We start from the raw sequence: 20,182 nt of genomic DNA on the forward strand, positions 1-20,182 counted from the left end.
TATTCTCCCAGTCTTTGGGTCATTTTCTGGGTTATACTGATGTGAGTGTCATCTAGTTGAATCCATGGGAAGAGGTGAGTTTAGGGCCTTCGTACTCCACCATCTTTGCTGGAAGTCCCCTGTATTGGACTTATAAGTGATTTATCTACTACCTTTATTATGTTTGTATGTACCTGTGAAGTTTTTTCCTTTTCTAATTTTCTTACTCCTGTCTATGGTTTTTTCTTTTCACTGAAAGAATTAATTCCTTTTAACATTTCTTATAAGGCTGGTTTAGTGGTGAGAATTCCTTTATCTCTCTGTCTATTCTGAATGATAATCTTACTGGATAGAGTATTTTTGGTTGCAGGTTTTTTTCTTTCAGCACTTTGAATATATCATTCCACTCCCTTGTGGCCTGTGAAGTTCCTGCTGAAAAATCAGAAGATAGCCTTATGGAGTTTCCCTTGTATATAACTTTTCTTTTCTCTTGCTGCTTTTAAAATTCTCTATAACTACTTTACCATTTTATTGTGTCTTGGTGTGGACCTCCTCAGGTTGATTTTATAGGGGGCTCATTGTGCCTCATTGTGCCTCCTGTTTCTGGATGTGTTTCCTTCCCTAGATTAGGGAAGTTTTCAGCAATTTTTCAAATTTTCTTCCCTCTTTTTCTTCTTCTGGGAACCCTACAATACAAATGTTATTATTATACTAGATGGTGTTGCTGAGTTCCTTAACCTATTTTCATTTTTCTGATTCTATTTTCTTTTTGTTATTCAGCTTGATCACTTTCCATTACTTTGTCTCCCAACTTGCTGATCTGTTTTGCATCCTCTAGTCTACTATTTATTTCCTCTAGTGTATTTTTTAGTTTTTGAGTTCATCTCTGGTTTTTTATATTTTCTACCTCTTTGTTGAGGGTCTCACTGAGATCCTCCTCTTTTTTCTCATGTCAATTATCTTAATGACCATTACTTTGAATTCTTTATCTGGCATATTGCTTATATCCATCTCATTTAGCTCTTTGGTTGTGATTTTGTCCTGTTCCTTCATCTGGGGCATAGTCCTCTCCCCCCGCCCCCGGCCCCATTTTGTCTATGTATTGGGAAAGTCAGCTACATCTCCTGATCTTAAAAGTAGTGGCCTTTTGGGGCGCCTGGGTGGCTCAGTTGGTTAAGCGACTGCCTTCGGCTCAGGTCATGATCCTGGAGTCCCGGGATCGAGTCCCGCATCGGGCTCCCTGCTCGGCAGGGAGTCTGCTTCTCCCTCTGACCCTCCTCCCTCTCATGCTCTCTGTCTCTCATTCTCTCTCTCAAATAAATAAATAAAATCTTAAAAAAAAAAAAAAAAAGTAGTGGCCTTTTGAAGAGGTCCTGTAGTGCAATGTCCCCTGTTCACCAGAACGAGGAGCTTCAAGGGTGTCTCCTCTGTGTGGTTGCATGCACTGTTGTGATTGAGTCACATTTGCCTTCTGCAATGGCTCTCTTTGCCTGTTGTGGGCAGGGTTTGGTCCCTGTTCTGTTAAGGGGCCCATCTGGGGCTGTGTTGGGCATAATAGTTGGGTTGGACCAGATGCCTGCCTTCAGCCCATTTGCTGGGGTTAAGGGTTGCATGAAACTGTGGGGCATTTTCCCTGAGTTGTCCCTTATTGGTGGGTGGTGATGGCATTCAGATTAGATGTCTGGCTCCAACTCACCCTCTCACTCTCCTAGGTCTAAGCCCACTGATCTTTAAAGTACCAGGAGTTAAGCCCTGCTGATTGTAAACTCATCAAGTTAATCCCCATTGCTTTTCAAATCCAGATGTTGTGGTAACTCATCTTCCCAGTGCAGGCACCCCGTGTCTGCGGTGCCTGAAGTGTGGTCTGTTCCTCTCCTTTCTCTATTCTTGTGGTGTCCATCCCTTTTCTGGTTAGTCTTGCTGAGAGTTTGGGTACTGACTGCATCTCTGCCCCTCCTACCATTTTCCTTGTGGCCTCCTCTCAACAATTAACTATGGAGGGCCTGTTCTGCCAGTCTGGGTTGTTTTGGGGGTTAGGTGCACTGATGTGGCTGTTATCTAGATGTATCCATGGGACAAGCTGAGCTTAGGATCCTCCTACTCCACCATCTTCCCAGGCTCCTATATGTTCTATTCTTATCAAGTACAATATTTGGATCTTGTCAGACTTTGGTTTGCTCTTGAGAAAAACTTCAATTTACAGAATATTGGTCAATTTTTCTACCATAAATCATAAAGACTATGGGGGGGCTTAAATAGAATTGGAAAATGGATTCTTGATCATTCATTTAATGGTATAATCAATAGGTAGTAATTTTTTTTTTTTGGAGACCAAGAATTTCTAGTAATCTTCAAGGTTGTCAGTATGTGTATCAATCAGGGAATTGGGAAAGTAACTCTGGATCTGTCAAGTTAGAAGGAACACAGGGAACTGGTTTCATTGGTGATGGAACTAAGGCTAAGAAACCAAAAGGGATAGTGAGGCAATCCAAAGATTAGCAAGAGCAGGAAGTGATACCAGCCCTAGGATGGAAGGGACAGCAAGAAGTGGTGTTACCTGAGTCCTAAAGCCAGAAGATGAAGAAGGTACAGCTGCTGCCAGAGACACCACAAAAAACAGGGAAGTGGGACAAAAGGTGAGCAAGAAATACATTTCTTCTGTCTCCTCTTATACTCTGATCTTCCACTGGTGCCTCCCTGGAAACCAGAGAGTGAGGGTGCATGGGAAATGTAGTTCCCAATGAAGCAGAGCAGGGGAAGAGTGAATAAGTGGATTTGAGAACAGGCAATTGACCAGTAGTACTTAAGAGGAAAACCACTGACCTAGCTTATAGTAGAGGAGATATTTACTAAATGAAAACTGAAATCCCTTTACCTCACTAAACTTCTAGAGGCAATCTTATAACATAGTATCAATATTGTAACATATCGTCAAAATTTTCCATAGAAATCAAAATTACCATAGACATCTCTCAAATTTTTTCAAGTCCTTTTTTTAAAAAACAAAAAACCCTCATAACCTTTATTCAAGGAAGAATTCCGTAAATATTTATTAAATGTCTACAATATGCCAAACACTTTGCCAAACACTAGGAATATAGTAGTGAATAAGACAATATTTCCAAGGAGTCCACAGTCTACTGGGGACATAAATACACAAGTATAGAGTTGTGTAAGTGCTGTTTGGGGAAAGTACTACAGCAGCTCATAGGAGGGCATTTTGCTAAGGTGACTGTATTAGTTTGGTTCTTTAGAAAGACACCAAGATGAGATCAGACATGTGTGGTAAGGCAGAATAATGACTCTCCTCCCCCTTCACCCCAAATATATCCACATCCTAATTCCCGGAACCTGTGATTATGTTGCCTTACATGGCAACAGAGACTTTGAAGCTGTGGTTGAATTAAGGATCTTGAGTTGGGGAGATTATCTTGCATTTTCGGGGTAGGCCCAAGAGTCCTTACAAGAGAGAGGCGGAAGGGTCAGTCAGAGGTGTGATCACTTGAAACAGAAGCTGGAATAATATTGGTCCACAAAGGCAGGCAGGTAGTTTCTAGAAATTGGCAAAGGCAGATTTCTCCCTAGGGGCCCTAGAAGGAATATAGCCCTCTCAACCCATTTGAAATTTCTGACCTTTAGAACTGTAAGAAAATAAATCTGTATTGTTTTATGCCACTAAATTTGTGGTAATTTGTTACATCAGCGATAGAAAATTAATACAGCAAGCCAGGAGCCTATGGTGCAAAATTTAAGGCAAGTGATCTCAGGATGAAGCTATCAATATCTATCAATCATGATGGTTAATTTTATGTGTCGATTTAACTGAGCCACAGGGAGTCCATTTATTTGGTCAAACATTATTCTGGCTATTTCTGTAAGGAAGTTTTTTGAGGAAATTAACTAAATCTATAGACTGAATAAAGCAGACTGCCTTCCTTGATGTGGGTCGGCCTCATCAGTTGAAGACCTGAATAGAACAAAGACATTGACTAGGCTGACTCTCCCTTGAGTAAGAGATAATTCCTTCTGCCTAACTGCCTTCAAACAGGAGCATCAGCTTTTTCCTGCCTTTGGACTGGAACTACATCATTAATTCTCCCGGGTCTCCAGGTTGCCCACTCACCTTGCAAATCTTGGGACTTGTTAGTCTCCATAATAGTATAAGCCATATTTATTCCTTATAATAAATATCCTATTGGTTCTGTTTCTCTGGAGAACTCTAATACTCCTCTAATACACAGGAGATCTGAGAAGCACTGCTTCATGGCTTCCAGAGTCCACCTTTTGCACTAACATCAACTCTCACCCAGGCTCTATGGTTCCTGTTAGCCTCTCTTACCTAGTGGAAATAGGAGGAGGTTAGTGGAATGAACTACAGCCCCCACCACTACAGGTGATCTCAGGGCCTCAACTGGTATTTATGTCCTCTCTCTTCCACCTTGGCAGGTCTTCATGGCTTACTTGATGGAGTAACTTAAACATTCTTGAGGAGAGCTGGCCAATAAACATGAAAAGGTTTGTGTTTCAAATTGTCTATTCATTTTTGCATTATTTGTCCAATTGGTTTTAATTCTTTAGTCTTAAGACAATCATCTGAATTTTTAATGTAATGTTAAATAAGATTAAGACAATCCATTAACTGAGGTAGGTCCCAATTTACCACAGTTTAAACTATATACTCTTTGAGACACATCTCTCTTTTTTGCTAATAAGGTAAAACCATTCATTAAGATCTCTATGTCCTTAAATGTTGTATCCCCTACAGGAGCAAGAATGATTATTCTTGCTCCTGTAGGGGATACAACATTTAAGGACATAAAGGGCCAGAACATCTTCTGCCTCATTGAATAAATACCAGGTTGTCCCCAATTCATGTATGTTATGTAAATAAATCCATTTGAGAAGGGGCTTTCCTTGGCAAAACAAATTAGAATCTGTGTTTTAGCTTTATCAAATCACAAAAATAAAAACAAATTCAATTCAATAAATCTTTATTGAGCTCCCACAGGGTGCAGGAATTTAGAATCTATAATTTACAGAAGTAGAAAAGTGTCACTTTAGCCTCTTAAAAATGAAAAAAACAAAGCAAATTACAATTTCTCTATATATTTCAAGTGAATCATTTAACGTGAGGCTCAGTTTGATATTACCATAAGTATTAACAGAATAAAATGGGAAAGTATAAACATTTTCCCTTCTATCAAAAAAGGGTTTTGATGCCAGGATAAACTAGCCTGTTGGTCTAAAACAGCTGATCAAAAAGGCTAGAGAATCTGGAAGTAAAAAATGTACTTGGAAGCACTGTCCTCTGAGGGCTCATTCCCCTGAGGGGGGAACAACAAAATGCTGAAAACTGGCTCAAAAATTATATTGAAAGATCAAGAAGGGGCGTTAGTCACAGCTTGGGGAAAAACAATGGAGAACAGATGACACTAAATGTAGCTAGATTCATAATTCTGAAGTTTTCCTGGTGTTATACTAGAACTCTGAGTTAACCAAATAAGGCTATGAACTCATGCTCCTTTGAAGAGAGTGGTTTTAAGAAATAGACTCTCCAGTGCACCAACTGTATTTTCAAGTATAATTCTAGTGTTTGTACCTAGCAATACAGAAGAAAAGCAGCAGGGAGAAAGTGTCAAGTATCTAGGACATAAAGGATGTGGTAGTCCTAGAATTCCCAGTTTAAGTCTTTTTCATCAGGAAAATCACATTCCGGCTCAGTCCAAGGTGACACCGGAGACAGTGCTATTGATGGCTTAGGAGGCAACAGTGAAAGTATTGAATCCTGGCTTTCTTCTTTCATCTGTTAAAGAAACTCAAAATAAGGCTGTTGGTACATAAATTCAGTACATTAGCTATGTTAGCAATAAATGACTTTTTAAAATGTAAAAAGTGTTTAAAGTTGTTTGTTTTTAGGTATTTTCACTAAAAATGCCTTTGATCATCTGAAAACAGGAAGAAGTAATAACCAAATGAACTAATTTTTATCAGAATTATTTTGCCCCTTCATCATCTCTAGCCAATATAGAAAATTAAAATGTCTCTAATCAAAATATAAATTGAGGGCATAGTAACATTTAATGATACTTTGTTTTTACTCATTTTGTTTTGCAGAATGGAAATATTTTAGAAAGTCTGTAATTGAACTACCAAAAAAGTTTTCTTGTTTTTAACTTTACTTTGTAAGGAAGTCATTATTAAGAATCTTGGTTACCAAACTGTCCCATTAAGCCAACAAAATGAAATGAATTTTTAATAGTATTTAAAAACATCTAGGCAACAGAAGATAGATCAGCTTACCTGTTTGAAGAAAACATGAGACAATAAACTGCTTGCAGATGGTCTGAAATTTTTTTAAAAGTTATAAGAAAAAAAGAGCCTTGTGTTAGAATGTGTATTTTTAGGTGTAAAAATATATTAGAAATTAGGTTTAGAGCTATAAAATTCAATACTAAAAAATTGAAGCCCAATTCTTAGCTTCAGCCTTGACTAATGGGAAAAATTAATTTGAGAAATAACATTTATTGGGCACTTACTAATTTTAAGGAAGTATTCTAGGCATTAAGAGGCTAAAAAAAGATACACCTTATTTCTGAAATACTAACACATATGTAGTTACGATAATAATTTATGCTATAGCAACATTTTTGTACTGCTTGGAAGTTTCTAAAATGTATCAACAAAAATGCAGTAATTAATGTTCAGAAAGATGAACTGATTTTTACAAAGTAACTTGGTTAAGAAGGGATACAGCTGAGACCAGACCCAGTACTCGTCCCACTTGCTCACTGCCTCTGCTTGTTCTTAGCACTGATATTTTCTGGATTAGACTAATTTTTTGATCAAAAGACTGATAGAAGAGATTTGAATTTTGTGGGAAGGGAGTATCACAAAGCTTCTATAAAATATAAAACACGTAAGTTTGATGCTATTTACAAGTGGCCAATATTACCTTTTCTCAGGATCTTGTTGCAAACAGAGCTGAACCAAGCTAAAGAAGGCAGGAGAGAAAGTTTTTGAGGATGGAGTTTGCAATCTGTCACTATTTCCTGTGTGAGTTCCACTGGAGACAAGTACACTTTCTCCAATCCCAGAGTCTACACCTGATCGGGAATTCTTCATTCTGGATTCTGACTGAGGGAAGATACTAACATCCAATGGGCTATAAGGAGGACCTTTCAGTTTCTGTAACAACATCTAAAAGAAAGAAAATTTCCTTCAACCCTTTTCAGAGAAAACATTAAAATAACAATAAAGATTCTAAGAGCAAAGATGTTTAACAAATTATCTAGAATATAAGGGATCTTATGAAAAAAAAAAGTAGTTTGGGGCTCTTAATAGCATTTACCTGAGTCCTATGCATGTCCTGGAAAGGTACCTGCCCACTGGCCAATTCGCATGCTGTAATCCCAACACTGTAAATATCTGACTTTACATTATATCCATGTAAATCCTGTAGAACAATTAATTTGAAGTCCTTTAGTGAAAATAACTTAAAAAGTTATATAAATGTGCTTTTTTGAGAAAGGATGTGGGAATAATGGAAAAAACTCATAAGTGAGAAATCAAGATATACCTAATATGTGGTATAAACATTTTAAAATCCCTAACATAATTTTGACAAGAAAGAGGAAAAAAGTCTTGCAGTAGGCCATTCACCAATCCAAATCTAAGGGCACAATTGTCCTTTAGTCAAGCTCAGAAGACACTCAAGATGCACAGACAACCCAATACGAAGGCCACACCTGACCTGTCTCAGTAGTTCTGGGCTCAGCCACGGCTGCACTGATGTGCTGAACTGTGGGAAATCATACACAGCCCTATGCCTCTGTCCGTGCTTAACCAAACTATGCAGGTGGGACAGGCCAGAGAGGGTCACTAGGCCATCACCAGAAATGAGGATATGGCTGGCTTTAATACTCCTAGAACAAAAAGAAACAATCCTAAATACTAGGAAATTGGCCAAGGAAGAATAAAAATCTGGTCAGAACAAATCCATGTATTCTCTTGGAAATTAAATACTCTTTATAAAATTATAAAATAGCACACTTATATATAAGTGTGCTTATACAAACACATATATACATATATATGTATACATACACATATGAAAAGTTTGAGGAATTAAGGAATCCTTTCAAGTATTTAATATAGCATTAGAACAAGGGAAAATACAACTGACAGCTACATTTGGAAGGGATAATATCTTTTTCAAACTAGGAATGGAATCAAATTATTAATTTCATTATTTTAGGATACTGTTGCAATATACCCAAAGAGAAGTCTAAAAAGTCAAGTAATATTTGAATTATAAAGTTAGAATTTAAAGTTAAATGCAGTATTATCCAATAAAAGGCAGCCTAGCCTCTCATGGTATTAACATCATTTACAAAGATGTTTTATATAAAAATTTCCTTTGTCAGATAAATTATACAAGAGCCTTGTTTTTCATCCAAAATACTGAATTTGGAAACTAACAGAAGTAGGATGGCCAACAGTCCGGTTAACTATATTAAAACCTTGATTAATTAGAATACAGTATGTTAGAACTCCTCTGTTAACCAGAATGTTCCTAAAAATGAATAGTAAGAAGCTTTAAAGATATTGAAATGAACAGTAAAAAAACAAGCTTATTTAAAAATAATTAAAAGGGAAAAAGTCCCAGTATATCATAGAACAACGTTGTTTTTAACATTCAGCCAATTACTTCTGCATCTATAGTTTAAAAATAAGAGAACTGATATTTAATATGATAGTTTTAAGGTGCTACAAAATATTTAAGAAATCAAAGGTTTAGTTCCAATTTGTACATGATATAAATACACAGAGCTGAAAAGCAGATAAGAAAAACAAACAAAACACAATCAGAATCACTACCTACAGCTCACACCCTAGAGTTCCACGAAGGCAGGCGCTCCACCAGAACACTGAGCACAGCATTTGGTAAACAGGATGTGGTCTGAACATTTTTGGTGAATGAACACAAAATGTAAACAATTACTGTACCTACTGACCCGTTCCTCCCTCAATTTTCACTTACGAGTTTCCTATCTCTCCTAACACTCAACTGCTCTTTCCTAAAAGCTCCTTACATTATTTCTTCCACTTAAATCCTTTCATTCTATAAAATACAAGTAAGTAAATACCTGTGAATACAGCCATTTTGATGCAGATAGCTCAACCCTCTCACTGCTCCAAAGAGAATGTTTCTTATTAAAGTTTCATTCATTCCTTCAGGAAAGTAAGTCTTCAAGAGTTGACTTGCTGATCCTGAAAGAAACACCTGAAATCTTCAATTGAACATTGAAAGTGATTTTGCTTCTAGCTATGTTTTTGTTTTTTTTTAATTTTTTTATTGTTATGTTAATCCCCATACATTACATCATTAGTTTTAGATATAGTGTTCCATGATTCATTGTTTGTGCATAACACCCAGTGCTCCATGCAGAATGTGCCCTCTTTAATACCCATCACCAGGCTAACCCATCCTCCCCCCCGCCCCAGAACCCTGTTTGTTTTTCAGAGTCCATTGTCTCTCATGGTTCGTCTACCCCTCCGATTTCCCCCCCTTCATTCTTCCCTTCCAGCTATCCTCTTCTTTTTTTTTTTCTTAACATATATTGCATTATTTGTTTCATAGGTACGATCTGAGATTCAACAGTCTTGCACAATTCACAGCGCTTACCAGAGCACACACCCTCCCCAGTGTCTATCACCCAGTCAGCCCATCCCTCCCACCCCACCCCCACTCCAGCAACCCTGTTTCTTTCCTGAGATTAAGAATTCCTCATATCAGTGAGGTCCTATGATACATGTCTTTCTCTGATTGACTTATTTCGCTCAGCATAATACCCTCCAGTTCCATCCATGTTGTTGCAAATGGCAAGATCTCATTCCTTTTGATGGCTGCATAATATTCCATTGTATATATATACAACATCTTCTTTATCCATTCATCTGTTGATGGACATCTTGGCTCTTTCCACAGTTTGGCTATTGTGGACATTGCTGCTATAAACATCGGGGTGCACGTACCCTTTCTGATCCCTACTTTTGTATCTTTGGGGTAAATACCCAGTAGTGCAATTGCTGGATCATATGGTAGCTCTATTTTCAACTTTTTGAGGAACCTCCATACTGTTTTCCAGAGTGGCTGCGCCAGCTTGCATTCCCACCAACAGTGTAGGAGGGTTTCCCTTTCTCCGCATCCCCGCCAACATCTGTCATTTCCTGACTTGTTAATTTTAGCCATTCTGACTGGTGTGAGGTGGTGCCTCTTTGAGGTTTTGATTTGGATTTCCCTGATGCCGAGCGATGTTGAGTGCTTTTTCATGTGTCTGTGGGCCAGTTGGATGTCTTCTTTGGAAAAATGTCTGTTCATGTCTTCTGCCCATTTCTTGATTGGATTATTTGTTCGCTGGGTGTTGAGTTTGATAAGTTCTTTATAGATTTTGGATACTAGCCCTTTATCTGATATGTCATTTGCAAATATCTTCTCCCATTCTGTCGGTTGTCTTTTGGTTTTGTTGACTGTTTCTTTTGCTATGCAAAAGCTTTTTATCTTGATGAAGTCCCAATAGTTCATTTCTGCCCTTGCTTCCCTTGCCTTTGGCGATGTTTCTAGGAAGAAGTTGCTGCGGCTGAGGTCAAAGAGGCTGCTGCCTGTGTTCTCCTTTAGGATTTTGATGGACTCCTGTCTCACATTGAGGTCTTTCAACCATTTTGAGTCTATTTTTGTGTGTGGTGTAAGGAAATGGTCCAGTTTCATTCTTCTGCATGTGGCTATCCAGTTTTCCCAACACCATTTGTTGAAGAGACTGTCTTTTTTCCATTGGACATTCTTTCCTGCTTTGTCAAAGATTAGTTGACCATAGAGTTGAGGGTCCATTTCTGGGCTCTCTACTCTGTTCCATTGATCTATGTGTCTGTTTTTGTGCCAGTACCATACTGTCTTGATGATGACAGCTTTGTAATAGAGCTGGAAGTCCGGAATTGTGATGCCGCCAGCTTTGCTTTTCTTTTTCAACATTCCTCTGGCTATTCGGGGTCTTTTCTGGTTCCATACAAATTTTAGGATTATTTGTTCCATTTCTTTGAAAAAAGTGGACGGTATTTTGATGGGGATTGCATTGAATGTGTAGATTGCTCTAGGTAGCATTGACATCTTCACAACATTTGTTCTTCCAATCCATGAGCATGGAACATTTTTCCATTTCTTTGTGCCTTCCTCAATTTCTTTCATGAGTATTTTATAGTTTTCTGAGTACAGATCCTTTGCCTCTTTGGTTAGATTTATTCCTAGGGATCTTATGGTTTTGGGTGCAATTGTAAATGGGATCGACTCCTTAATTTCTCTTTCTTCTGTCTTGTTGTTGGTGTATAGGAATGCCACTGACTTCTGTGCATTGATTTTATATCCTGCCACTTTACTGAATTCCTGTATGAGTTCTAGAAGTTTTGGGGTGGAGTCTTTGGGGTTTTCCACATAAAGTATCATATCATCTGCAGAGTGAGAGTTTGACTTCTTCTTTGCCAATTTGGATGCCTTTTATTTATTTTTGTTGTCTGATTGCTGTGGCTAGGACTTCTAATACTATGTTGAATAGCAGTGGTGATAGTGGACATCCCTGCCGCGTTCCTGACCTTAGGGGGAAAGCTCTCAGTTTTTCCCCATTGAGAATGATATTCGCTGTGGGTTTTTCATAGATGGCTTTTATGATATTGAGGTATGTACCCTCTATGCCTATACTCTGAAGAGTTTTGATCAAGAAAGGATGCTGTACTTTATCAAATGCTTTTTCTGCATCTATTGAGAGGATCGTATGGTTCTTGTTCTTTCTTTTGTTAATGTATTGTATCACGTTGATTGATTTGCGCATGTTGAACCAACCTTGCAGCCCAGGGATAAATCCCACTTGGTCGTGGTGAATAATCCTTTTAATGTACTGTTGGATCCTATTGGCTAGTATTTTGGTGAGAATTTTTGCATCCATGTTCATCAGGGATATTTGTCTGTAATTCTCCTTTTTGATGGGGTCTTTGTCTGGTTTTGGGATCAAGGTAATGGTGGCCTCATAAAATGAGTTTGGAAGTTTTCCTTCCATTTCTATTTTTTGGAACAGTTTCAGAAGAATAGGTATTAATTCTTCTTTAAATGTTTGGTAGAATTCCCCTGGGAAGCCATCTGGCCCTGGGCTTTGGTTTTTTGGGAGATTTTTGATTACTGCTTCAATTTCCTTAGTGGTTATAGGTCTGTTCAGGTTTTCTATTTCTTCCTGGTTCAGTTTTGGTAGTTGATACATCTCTAGGAATGCATCCATTTCTTCCAGGTTATCTAATTTGCTGGCATAGAGTTGCTCATAATATGTTCTTATAATTGTTTGTATTTCTTTGGTGTTGGTTGTGATTTCTCCTCTTTCATTCATGATTTTGTTGATTTGGGTCTTTTCTCTTTTCTTTTTGATAAGTCTGGCCAGGGGTTTATCAATCTTGTTAATTCTTTCAAAGAACCAGCTCCTAGTTTCGTTGATCTGTTCTACTGTTCTTTTGGTTTCTATTTCATTGATTTCTGCTCTGATCTTTATTATTTCTCTTCTCCTGCTGGTTTTAGGCTTTATTTGCTGTTCTTTCTCCAGCTCCTTTAGGTGTAGGGTTAGGTTGTGTACTTGAGACCTTTCTTGTTTCTTGAGAAAGGCTTGTATTGCTATATACTTTCCTCTTAGGACTGCCTTTGCTGTATCCCAAAGATTTTGAATAGTTGTGTTTTCATTTTCATTGGTTTCCATGAATTTTTTTAATTCTTCTTTAATTTCCTGGTTGACCCATTCATTCTTCAGTAGGATGCTCTTTAGCCTCCATGTATTTGAGTTCTTTCCGACTTTCCTCTTGTGATTGAGTTCTAGTTTCAAAGCATTGTGGTCTGACAATATGCAGGGAATGATCCCAATCTTTTGGTACCGGTTGAGACCTGATTTATGACCTAGGATGTGATCTATTCTGGAGAATGTTCCATGGGCACTAGAGAAGAATGTGTATTCCTTTGCTTTGGGATGGAATGTTCTGAATATGTCTGTGAAGTCCATTTGGTCCAGTGTGTCATTTAAAGTCTTTATTTCCTTGTTGATCTTTTGCTTAGACGATCTGTCCATTTCAGTGAGGGGGGTGTTAAAGTCCCCCACTATTATTGTATTGTTGTCGATGTGTTTCTTTGCTTTTGTTATCAATTGCCTTATATAATTGGCTGCTCCCATGTTAGGGGCATAGATATTTACAATTGTTAGATCTTCTTGTTGGATAGACCCTTTAAGTAGGATATAGTGTCCTTCCTCATCTCTTATTACGGTCTTTGGTTTAAAATCTAATTTGTCTGATATAAGGATTGCCACACCAGCTTTCTTTTGGTGTCCATTAGCATGGTAAATGGTTTTCCACGCCCTCACTTTCAATCTGGGGGTGTCTTTGGGTCTAAAATGAGTCTCTTGCAGACAGCATATCGATGGGTCTTGTTTTTTAATCCAGTCTGACAGCCTGTGTCTTTTGATTGGGGCATTTAGCCCATTTACATTCAGGGTAACTATTGAAAGATAGGAATTTAGTGCCATTGTATTGCCTGTAAGGTGACTGTTACTGTATATTGTTTGTGTTCCTTTCTGGTCTATGTTGCCTTTAGGGTCTCTCTTTGCTTAGAGGACCCCTTTCAAGATTTCTTGTAGGGCTGGTTTCGTGTTCACAAATTCCTTTAGTTTTTGTTTGTCCTGGAAGCTTTTTATCTCTCCTTCTATTTTCAATGACAGCCTAGCTGGATATAGTATTCTCGGCTGCATATTTTTCTCATTTAGTGCTCTGAATATATCCTGCCAGTCCTTTCTGGCCTGCCAGGTCTCTGTGGATAGGTCTGTTGCCAATCTAATGTTTCTACCATTGTAGGTTACATATCTCTTCTCCCGAGCTGCCTTCAGGATTTTCTCTTTATCTCTGAGACTCGTAAGTTTTACTATTAGATGTTGGGGTGTTGACCTATTTTTATTGATTTTTGAGAGGGGTTCTCTGTGCTTCCTCGATTTTGATGCCTGTTTCCTTCCCCAAATTAGGGAAGTTCTCTGCTATAATTTGCTCCATTATACCTTCTGCCCCTCTCTCTTTCTTCTTCTTCTGGGATCCCAATTATTCTAATGTTGTTTCGTCTTATGGTATCGCTTATCTCTCAAATTCTGCCCTCGTGATCCAGTAGTTGTTTATCTTTTTCTCAGCTTCTTTATTTTCCATCATTTGGTCTTCCATATCACTGATTCTCTCTTCTGCCTCATTTATCCTAGCAGTTAGCGCCCCCATATTTGATTGCACCTCATTAATAGCCTTTTTGATTTCGACTTGGTTAGATTTTAGTTCTTTTACTTCTCCAGAAAGGGTTTCTCTAATAACTTCCATGTTTTTTTCAAGCCCAGCCAGTATCTTTAAAGTGATGATTCTGAACTCTAGATCGTACTAATGTCCGTATTGAGTAGGTCCCTGGCAGTCGGTACTACCTCTTGTTCTTTTTGTTGAGGTGATTTTTTCCGTCTTGTCATTTTGTCCAGAGGAGAATAGATTAATAAGAGAACAAAATGCTAACAGGGTAACAACGTCCCCAGAAAATATACTCTAAACAAATCAGAAAAGACCTGAAGCAGGGGGAAAAGAAAGGGAAAGAGAGAAAAAAGGAAAAAGAAAAAAAGATAAAGATAAAAACAAACAAAAACAGAACAAAACAAAACAAAAAAAACAGAATATGATCAAATATGATCAGGCTGGTATATAGATCAGTGCCACACACTAGATTTTGGGTGTATTTTGGTCTGTTAGAAGAAAGTGCCTCCCAAAATTTTAAAGAAAGAAAAACTTATATATGTACAAAAATAAGGGTTGATATGATGAAGGGATGGAATATGTAAAGATGGAAATTATAAAAAATTTTATAAAAGGAATTGATAAGAAGTTTGAAAAAAGAAAGAAGAGGATTTTAAAAAAAAAGAAAAGAAAAAGGAGAGAATGTGATCAGGCAGGGGAGTAGAAAAAAACCATACACTAGAGATTTAGGGTATATTTTGATCTGTTAGAAGAAACTCTCTCAAAATTTTAAAGAGAGAACAACTTACTTATATATATATGCCAAAAATACAGGTAACCACTATGAAGGGATAGGATATGACTCAAAATGAAAAATAAAAATGTTTTTTTAAAAAAGGGATTGATAAGATGTTGGTTGAAAAAGGGAAAAAGAAAAATTAAAAAAAAAAAGTTAAAAAAAAAATTAACTTTGAAAGACTAAAGAATCATGGTAAAAAAGCCATGGATTCTATGTGCAGTATTCCCCTAGCGCTGGAGTTCTGCCGTTCTCATTGATGGGTAAACTTGGTCTTGGCTGGCTGTTCTCGCTGATCTTCGGGGGGGAGGGGCCTGTTGCCGTGGTTCCCAAATGTCTTTGCGGGAGGCGGAATTGCCCCGCCCCTGCCAGGAGTCAGGCTAAGTAATCTGCTCGGGTTTGCTCTCCGGAGCTTTTGTTCCCTGCAAGCTTTCCGTACAGCTTTGGAGGCGGAGAGTGAAAATGGTGGCCTCCCAATCTCCGCCTCGGAGGAGCCAAGAACTCAGGGCCCCACTCCTCAGTGCGCCCCCAGAGAAAAGCCGTCAGTCACTCCCGTCTCCCCCGTCTCCGGCCTCACTCGGTGCTCACGCAGCCTGTGACCCCACGTTTCTATCTCTGGCACACGACCCGTGTGGAGTCTCCAAACCCCGCAGATCCCTGTGGTGCGCTCCCGCGCTGCTCCGCCCGGGGGAAGAAGGTCAGTCTCCACGGATCTGCCGCTTGTTGGGTCCCTGCTGGAGGAGCAGTGGCCCGAATGTGCTGCGGATCACGGTTTATGGCAACCCCGAGCTGAGAGCCCTCGCCTCGGCTCCGTCTCTGCAGCCGGCTTCCCCGCTCCGATACCTGGGAGCTCTGCCACACTCAGGCACCCCCGGTCTTTCTGTGACCCCGAGGGTCCCGAGACCACACTGTCCCACAAGGGTTCCACCCCCCGCTTAGCCACTGGAGTGACGTCCCTCAGCGGAGCCGACTTCTAAAAGTTCCGATTTTATGCTCCGCGGCTCTATCACTTGCCAGAAGCGGCCTACGGAGGCCCCTCCCCCGTCGTCTATCCTCCCGAATATTGAATATCACCTCAGATTCACTTCTCCGCACGTCCTACCTTCCAGAAAGTGGTCGCTTTTATGTTCAGAGAGTTGTTGCTATTCTTTTCTCCAATCTCCTGTTGAGTTTGTGGGTGTTCAGAATGGTTTGATCCCCATCCAGCTGAATTCCTGAGACCAGACGAAATCCAGGTCTCCTACTCCTCCACCATCTTGCTCGGTTTGTTTCGCTTCTAGCTATGTTTTAAATGTTCTTTCAACCATAAACTCACACACACACACACACACACACACACACACACACACACACATTATGTTTTAAAGTCTAACCACTATCCTATGATGCAAAGGTAATTTTCCTTCAAGAATCTTCAAAAAGACCTTTCTAATGATACTCTAGAGATTAGAAAATTAACAATTTTCAGTATTACCGAAAAAATACTGTGTGGATGTATTTATTTTTCAATCCAGAGGCAATTCACAAAAGTTGTCCTAAAAATCAAAGCTCTAGAATCCATTAATTTATTTATTCAATACACTTATTGAACACTTTGTGTGAGGGACTATATGAGCACCAAAATGAAAAATACATGATCCTGGCCTCAAGAAGTTCAAGCCCAGTGAAAGGAGACAGGTACACACACAGATGTTTACCATACAGTAAAATAAGTTTACAATGAGAGAAATTGGGACAGAGATAGTGTGCATAGGTGAAGAAACATTCTGCTTGAAGACCTATAGCAGCTCTCCATTGATAGAGGGGCAGGAAACTGAAGGGAAGAGACAGTTTGTTCAAAGGCTTGGACTTTTAGGGAAGCAGTAGTAGTTTCACTGATGATCAGACCCATTCTGCCTTTTTCCAAAGACTAAAATTCAACATGAACCAGATACAGAAATTTATCATGAAATCTAGTCTTGGCCACCAGATCTATAAATTAAAAGTAGGGACTCATAAATCTAAGATCCCACCCATCCTTATAATTGTAGCTTCCAGGCTAAACCATGAGTTACTTTATCTAAGATGAGTTTTCTTACCATAAGCCATAAACGGAGAAATAACCCAAAGCCAGCTGCCAACAGTGAAAACAGTCCAATAAGTTGTAATATTGGGGTGCCGGAAAAAGTGGGATAGAATCACTGCTTTCTAGGATAAACACACAAGAGACAAGACATTTAAAAACAACTTTTTTCCCCCTTATGATGAAAATAACAGCAGAGGTGGCAGCTAACACTCAGCATAGCTTATTAGTACTAAGCACTGTTCTCGGGGCTGCCATCTCTTTAAATGTCACCACCACGACACAAAGCATGTCATATGATCATTCCTATTTTACAGGAGAGAAACAGGAAATAAGAAACTTAGAAATAAGTCAGAAAGCTTGTTCAAAAGCACATAATCAATAAAAGGAGTGGAAGATGTGAATTGAGTCTGACTCCTGACGTCATTCTTTTAATAACTATAGTATGTTCTTATTACAGAAACATTTAAAAATACATAAAACTATGAAGATAATCACTTCTAACACTAAATCAGAGACAACCACTGTTAACATTTCACTGTACTTTTTTTTTAAAGATTTTACTTATTTATTTGAGAAAGAGAGTGAGAGAGAGATCATGAGCAGGGGGCACAGGTAGAGGGAGAAGCAGACTCCCCACTGAGCAGGGAGCCCGATGCGGGGCTCAGTCCCAGGACCCTGAGATCATGACCTGAGCCGAAGGCAGACGTTTTAACTGACTGAACCACCCAGGTGCTCCTTCACTGTAATTTCTTTGTCTTTTTTTTTCTGTGCAAAAACATGTGCACATGTAAATACTTTAAAAATTCGGACAATATCAAAACAAAATGCTTTCCCTCTTTATATCAAAAATGATTAGTGACAATGAAAATGGTATTACAATATTCCCGAAATGCAATTCTGTTAAAATTTATCAATTCAGAAGTTGATTTTACTTAGCTGGATGAAAAGGAAACTATTTGTTTTTGTTTTTTTCTATTACCATATATGACTATTTGGGATTGGACTAGGAGCACTGTAAATCTCCAGACCAGCATTTTGAATAGGATATTCATTTGAGGGAATTTATAGTAGTTACCAAAGTTTGAATATATTTGTTCTTTCATGGATCTGGCTTCCAAGCATTATTTCCAATTCTGTTATTGCATGTTTATTAGAAGAAAGAAACAACTTTCTCTAACAGAAAGAACTATAATTTGGGAAAAAGAATTCTTACAGATGTAATCTCATCAAATAGACATTAAATATATCATTTTTCTCATATTGGTACCTGTAAAGCGTTCAGGCGTTCATCAGTGCAGTTTTCTAGATTTGTAATTTTTATAGTCACCAGTGTTCCTGTAGGAGTATGACGGGCAAGATGGACAGTCGTCAAGTTGTCAAATCCTCTTCCTATAATCAGATGTAAAACTCATGTTAGCAACCAAAGAAGAAAAAAACTGATAATTTGGACATCATCAAAATTTAAACCTTCTGCTCTTCAAGAAAACACTGTTAAGAAAATGAAAAGATAAGCCACTAATAGAAAGCATTAATGATACTTATATCTGACAAGACTTATATCCAGCATATATAAAAAATTTTTTACAACTCTATAGAATTCTATGCTACCCTATACTAAATTTAAAAATATGCAGATTAAATAGGCAATCCACAAAAGAAGATATAGGAATGTCTAATAAGCACATGAAAAAATGCTCAAGATAGAGAAATGCAAATTAAAACCACAATGATATACCATTACATATCTATTATAATGGCTCAAATTGTGACTTGATAAACAAATTATGACAAATTCAAACAATGGAGTATTATTCAGCAATCCCTGAACCATTGATGTGATTTCTGTTTGTCACATAAATGGTATCATACTTTGTGTCTGGCTTCTTTCACTTAGCATAATGCTTTTGAGACTTTTTTTTTTTTTTTTAAAGATTTTGTTTATTTATTTGACATAGACACCGCGAGAGAGGGAACACAAGCAGGGGGAGTGGGAGAGGGAGAAGCAGGCTTCCCGTGGAGTGGGGAGCCTGATGCGGGCCTCAATCCCAGGACCCTGGGATCATGACCTGAGCCGAAGGCAGACGCTTAACGACTGAGCCACCCAGGTGCCACCGCTTTTGAGACTGTTCCATGTTGTTGTGTTTCAGTAGTTTCTTTTTATTGCTGAGTAACAATCCATTGTATGAATATACCACAATTTATCCATTCACAAGCTGATAGATACTTGGGTTGTTTTCAGTTTTTGGTGACTATAAATAAAGCTTCCAAAACATTCTTTAAGTAGACATATGTTTTCATTTCTCTTTGGCAAATACTTACAAATGGGAGGGCTGGGTCATGCATATTTAACCTTATAACCTTATATTTAACCTAATTTGAAAGTGGCTGAACCACTTTTATTCCCACATGCAATGTATAAGAGCTACAACATACTTACCAGCATTTGGTGTCATCAATTTTTAAAATTTAAAACACCTGGAGTGGCACCTATCAATAGGCACCTAATAAATGTTAGTCCCTCCCTCTCTCCACAGTCACCAAATTATGCCATTTATCTTTGAAATGAAGTTAATCATAAGTTCATCCCTTCCACTCCAGTGTCAGCATGACTGCCTTAGTTCAAGTCCTGTCCTCTCTCACTGGTCGCATGCAGTGACTTCCTCACTATGCCCTGCATTCTCAACTAAGGCATGTTCCAAAATTACTTCGGAAACAATACTTTAAAAGTCTATACCTAGGTCCCACTCACCAGAAATTTTGATTCAGTAGGTCTGTGATGGGATATAGGCACTGCAATTTTTAAAGACTCAGGTGATATGGATGATCCTTCCAGTTGTAAATCACTGATGTACATCTTCCAGACTGCTGCCTGGAACTGCTGCCAGTTATCTATTGATAAAATTCAACATTTTATCAATAGAAAGGTACTAGAGTGCAGCATCTCTCCAGTCAGAAAGGTTTGCTTTCAAATCACTAGCTGTAGGGCTGTCACTTAAATTCTCAGAGCCTCACTATCC

At 38.5% G+C, this 20,182-nt stretch overlaps 1 protein-coding gene across 1 annotated transcript in view; it reads right to left on the reverse strand.

Moving 5' to 3' along the window:
- Positions 1 to 4,953: 4,953 nt before the first annotated feature.
- The window catches only part of STRADB (STE20 related adaptor beta), a 43,252-nt gene continuing 28,023 nt past the window's right edge, over positions 4,954 to 20,182 (reverse strand). Inside the window, exons 5-12 of the mRNA XM_032404616.1 lie at positions 18,433 to 18,554; positions 17,179 to 17,287; positions 9,126 to 9,249; positions 7,730 to 7,901; positions 7,328 to 7,432; positions 6,932 to 7,176; positions 6,280 to 6,322; positions 4,954 to 5,782 (exon numbers count right to left, since the gene is read on the reverse strand). Coding sequence (XP_032260507.1) covers positions 5,648 to 5,782; positions 6,280 to 6,322; positions 6,932 to 7,176; positions 7,328 to 7,432; positions 7,730 to 7,901; positions 9,126 to 9,249; positions 17,179 to 17,287; positions 18,433 to 18,554 — 1,055 coding nt within the window. The 3' untranslated portion in view covers positions 4,954 to 5,647. The remainder of the gene's footprint in view (positions 5,783 to 6,279; positions 6,323 to 6,931; positions 7,177 to 7,327; positions 7,433 to 7,729; positions 7,902 to 9,125; positions 9,250 to 17,178; positions 17,288 to 18,432; positions 18,555 to 20,182) is intronic.

Source organism: Phoca vitulina, unplaced genomic scaffold (assembly GCF_004348235.1).
Source record: "Phoca vitulina isolate PV1807 unplaced genomic scaffold, GSC_HSeal_1.0 scaffold1, whole genome shotgun sequence".
Classification (NCBI taxonomy): domain Eukaryota; kingdom Metazoa; phylum Chordata; class Mammalia; order Carnivora; family Phocidae; genus Phoca; species Phoca vitulina.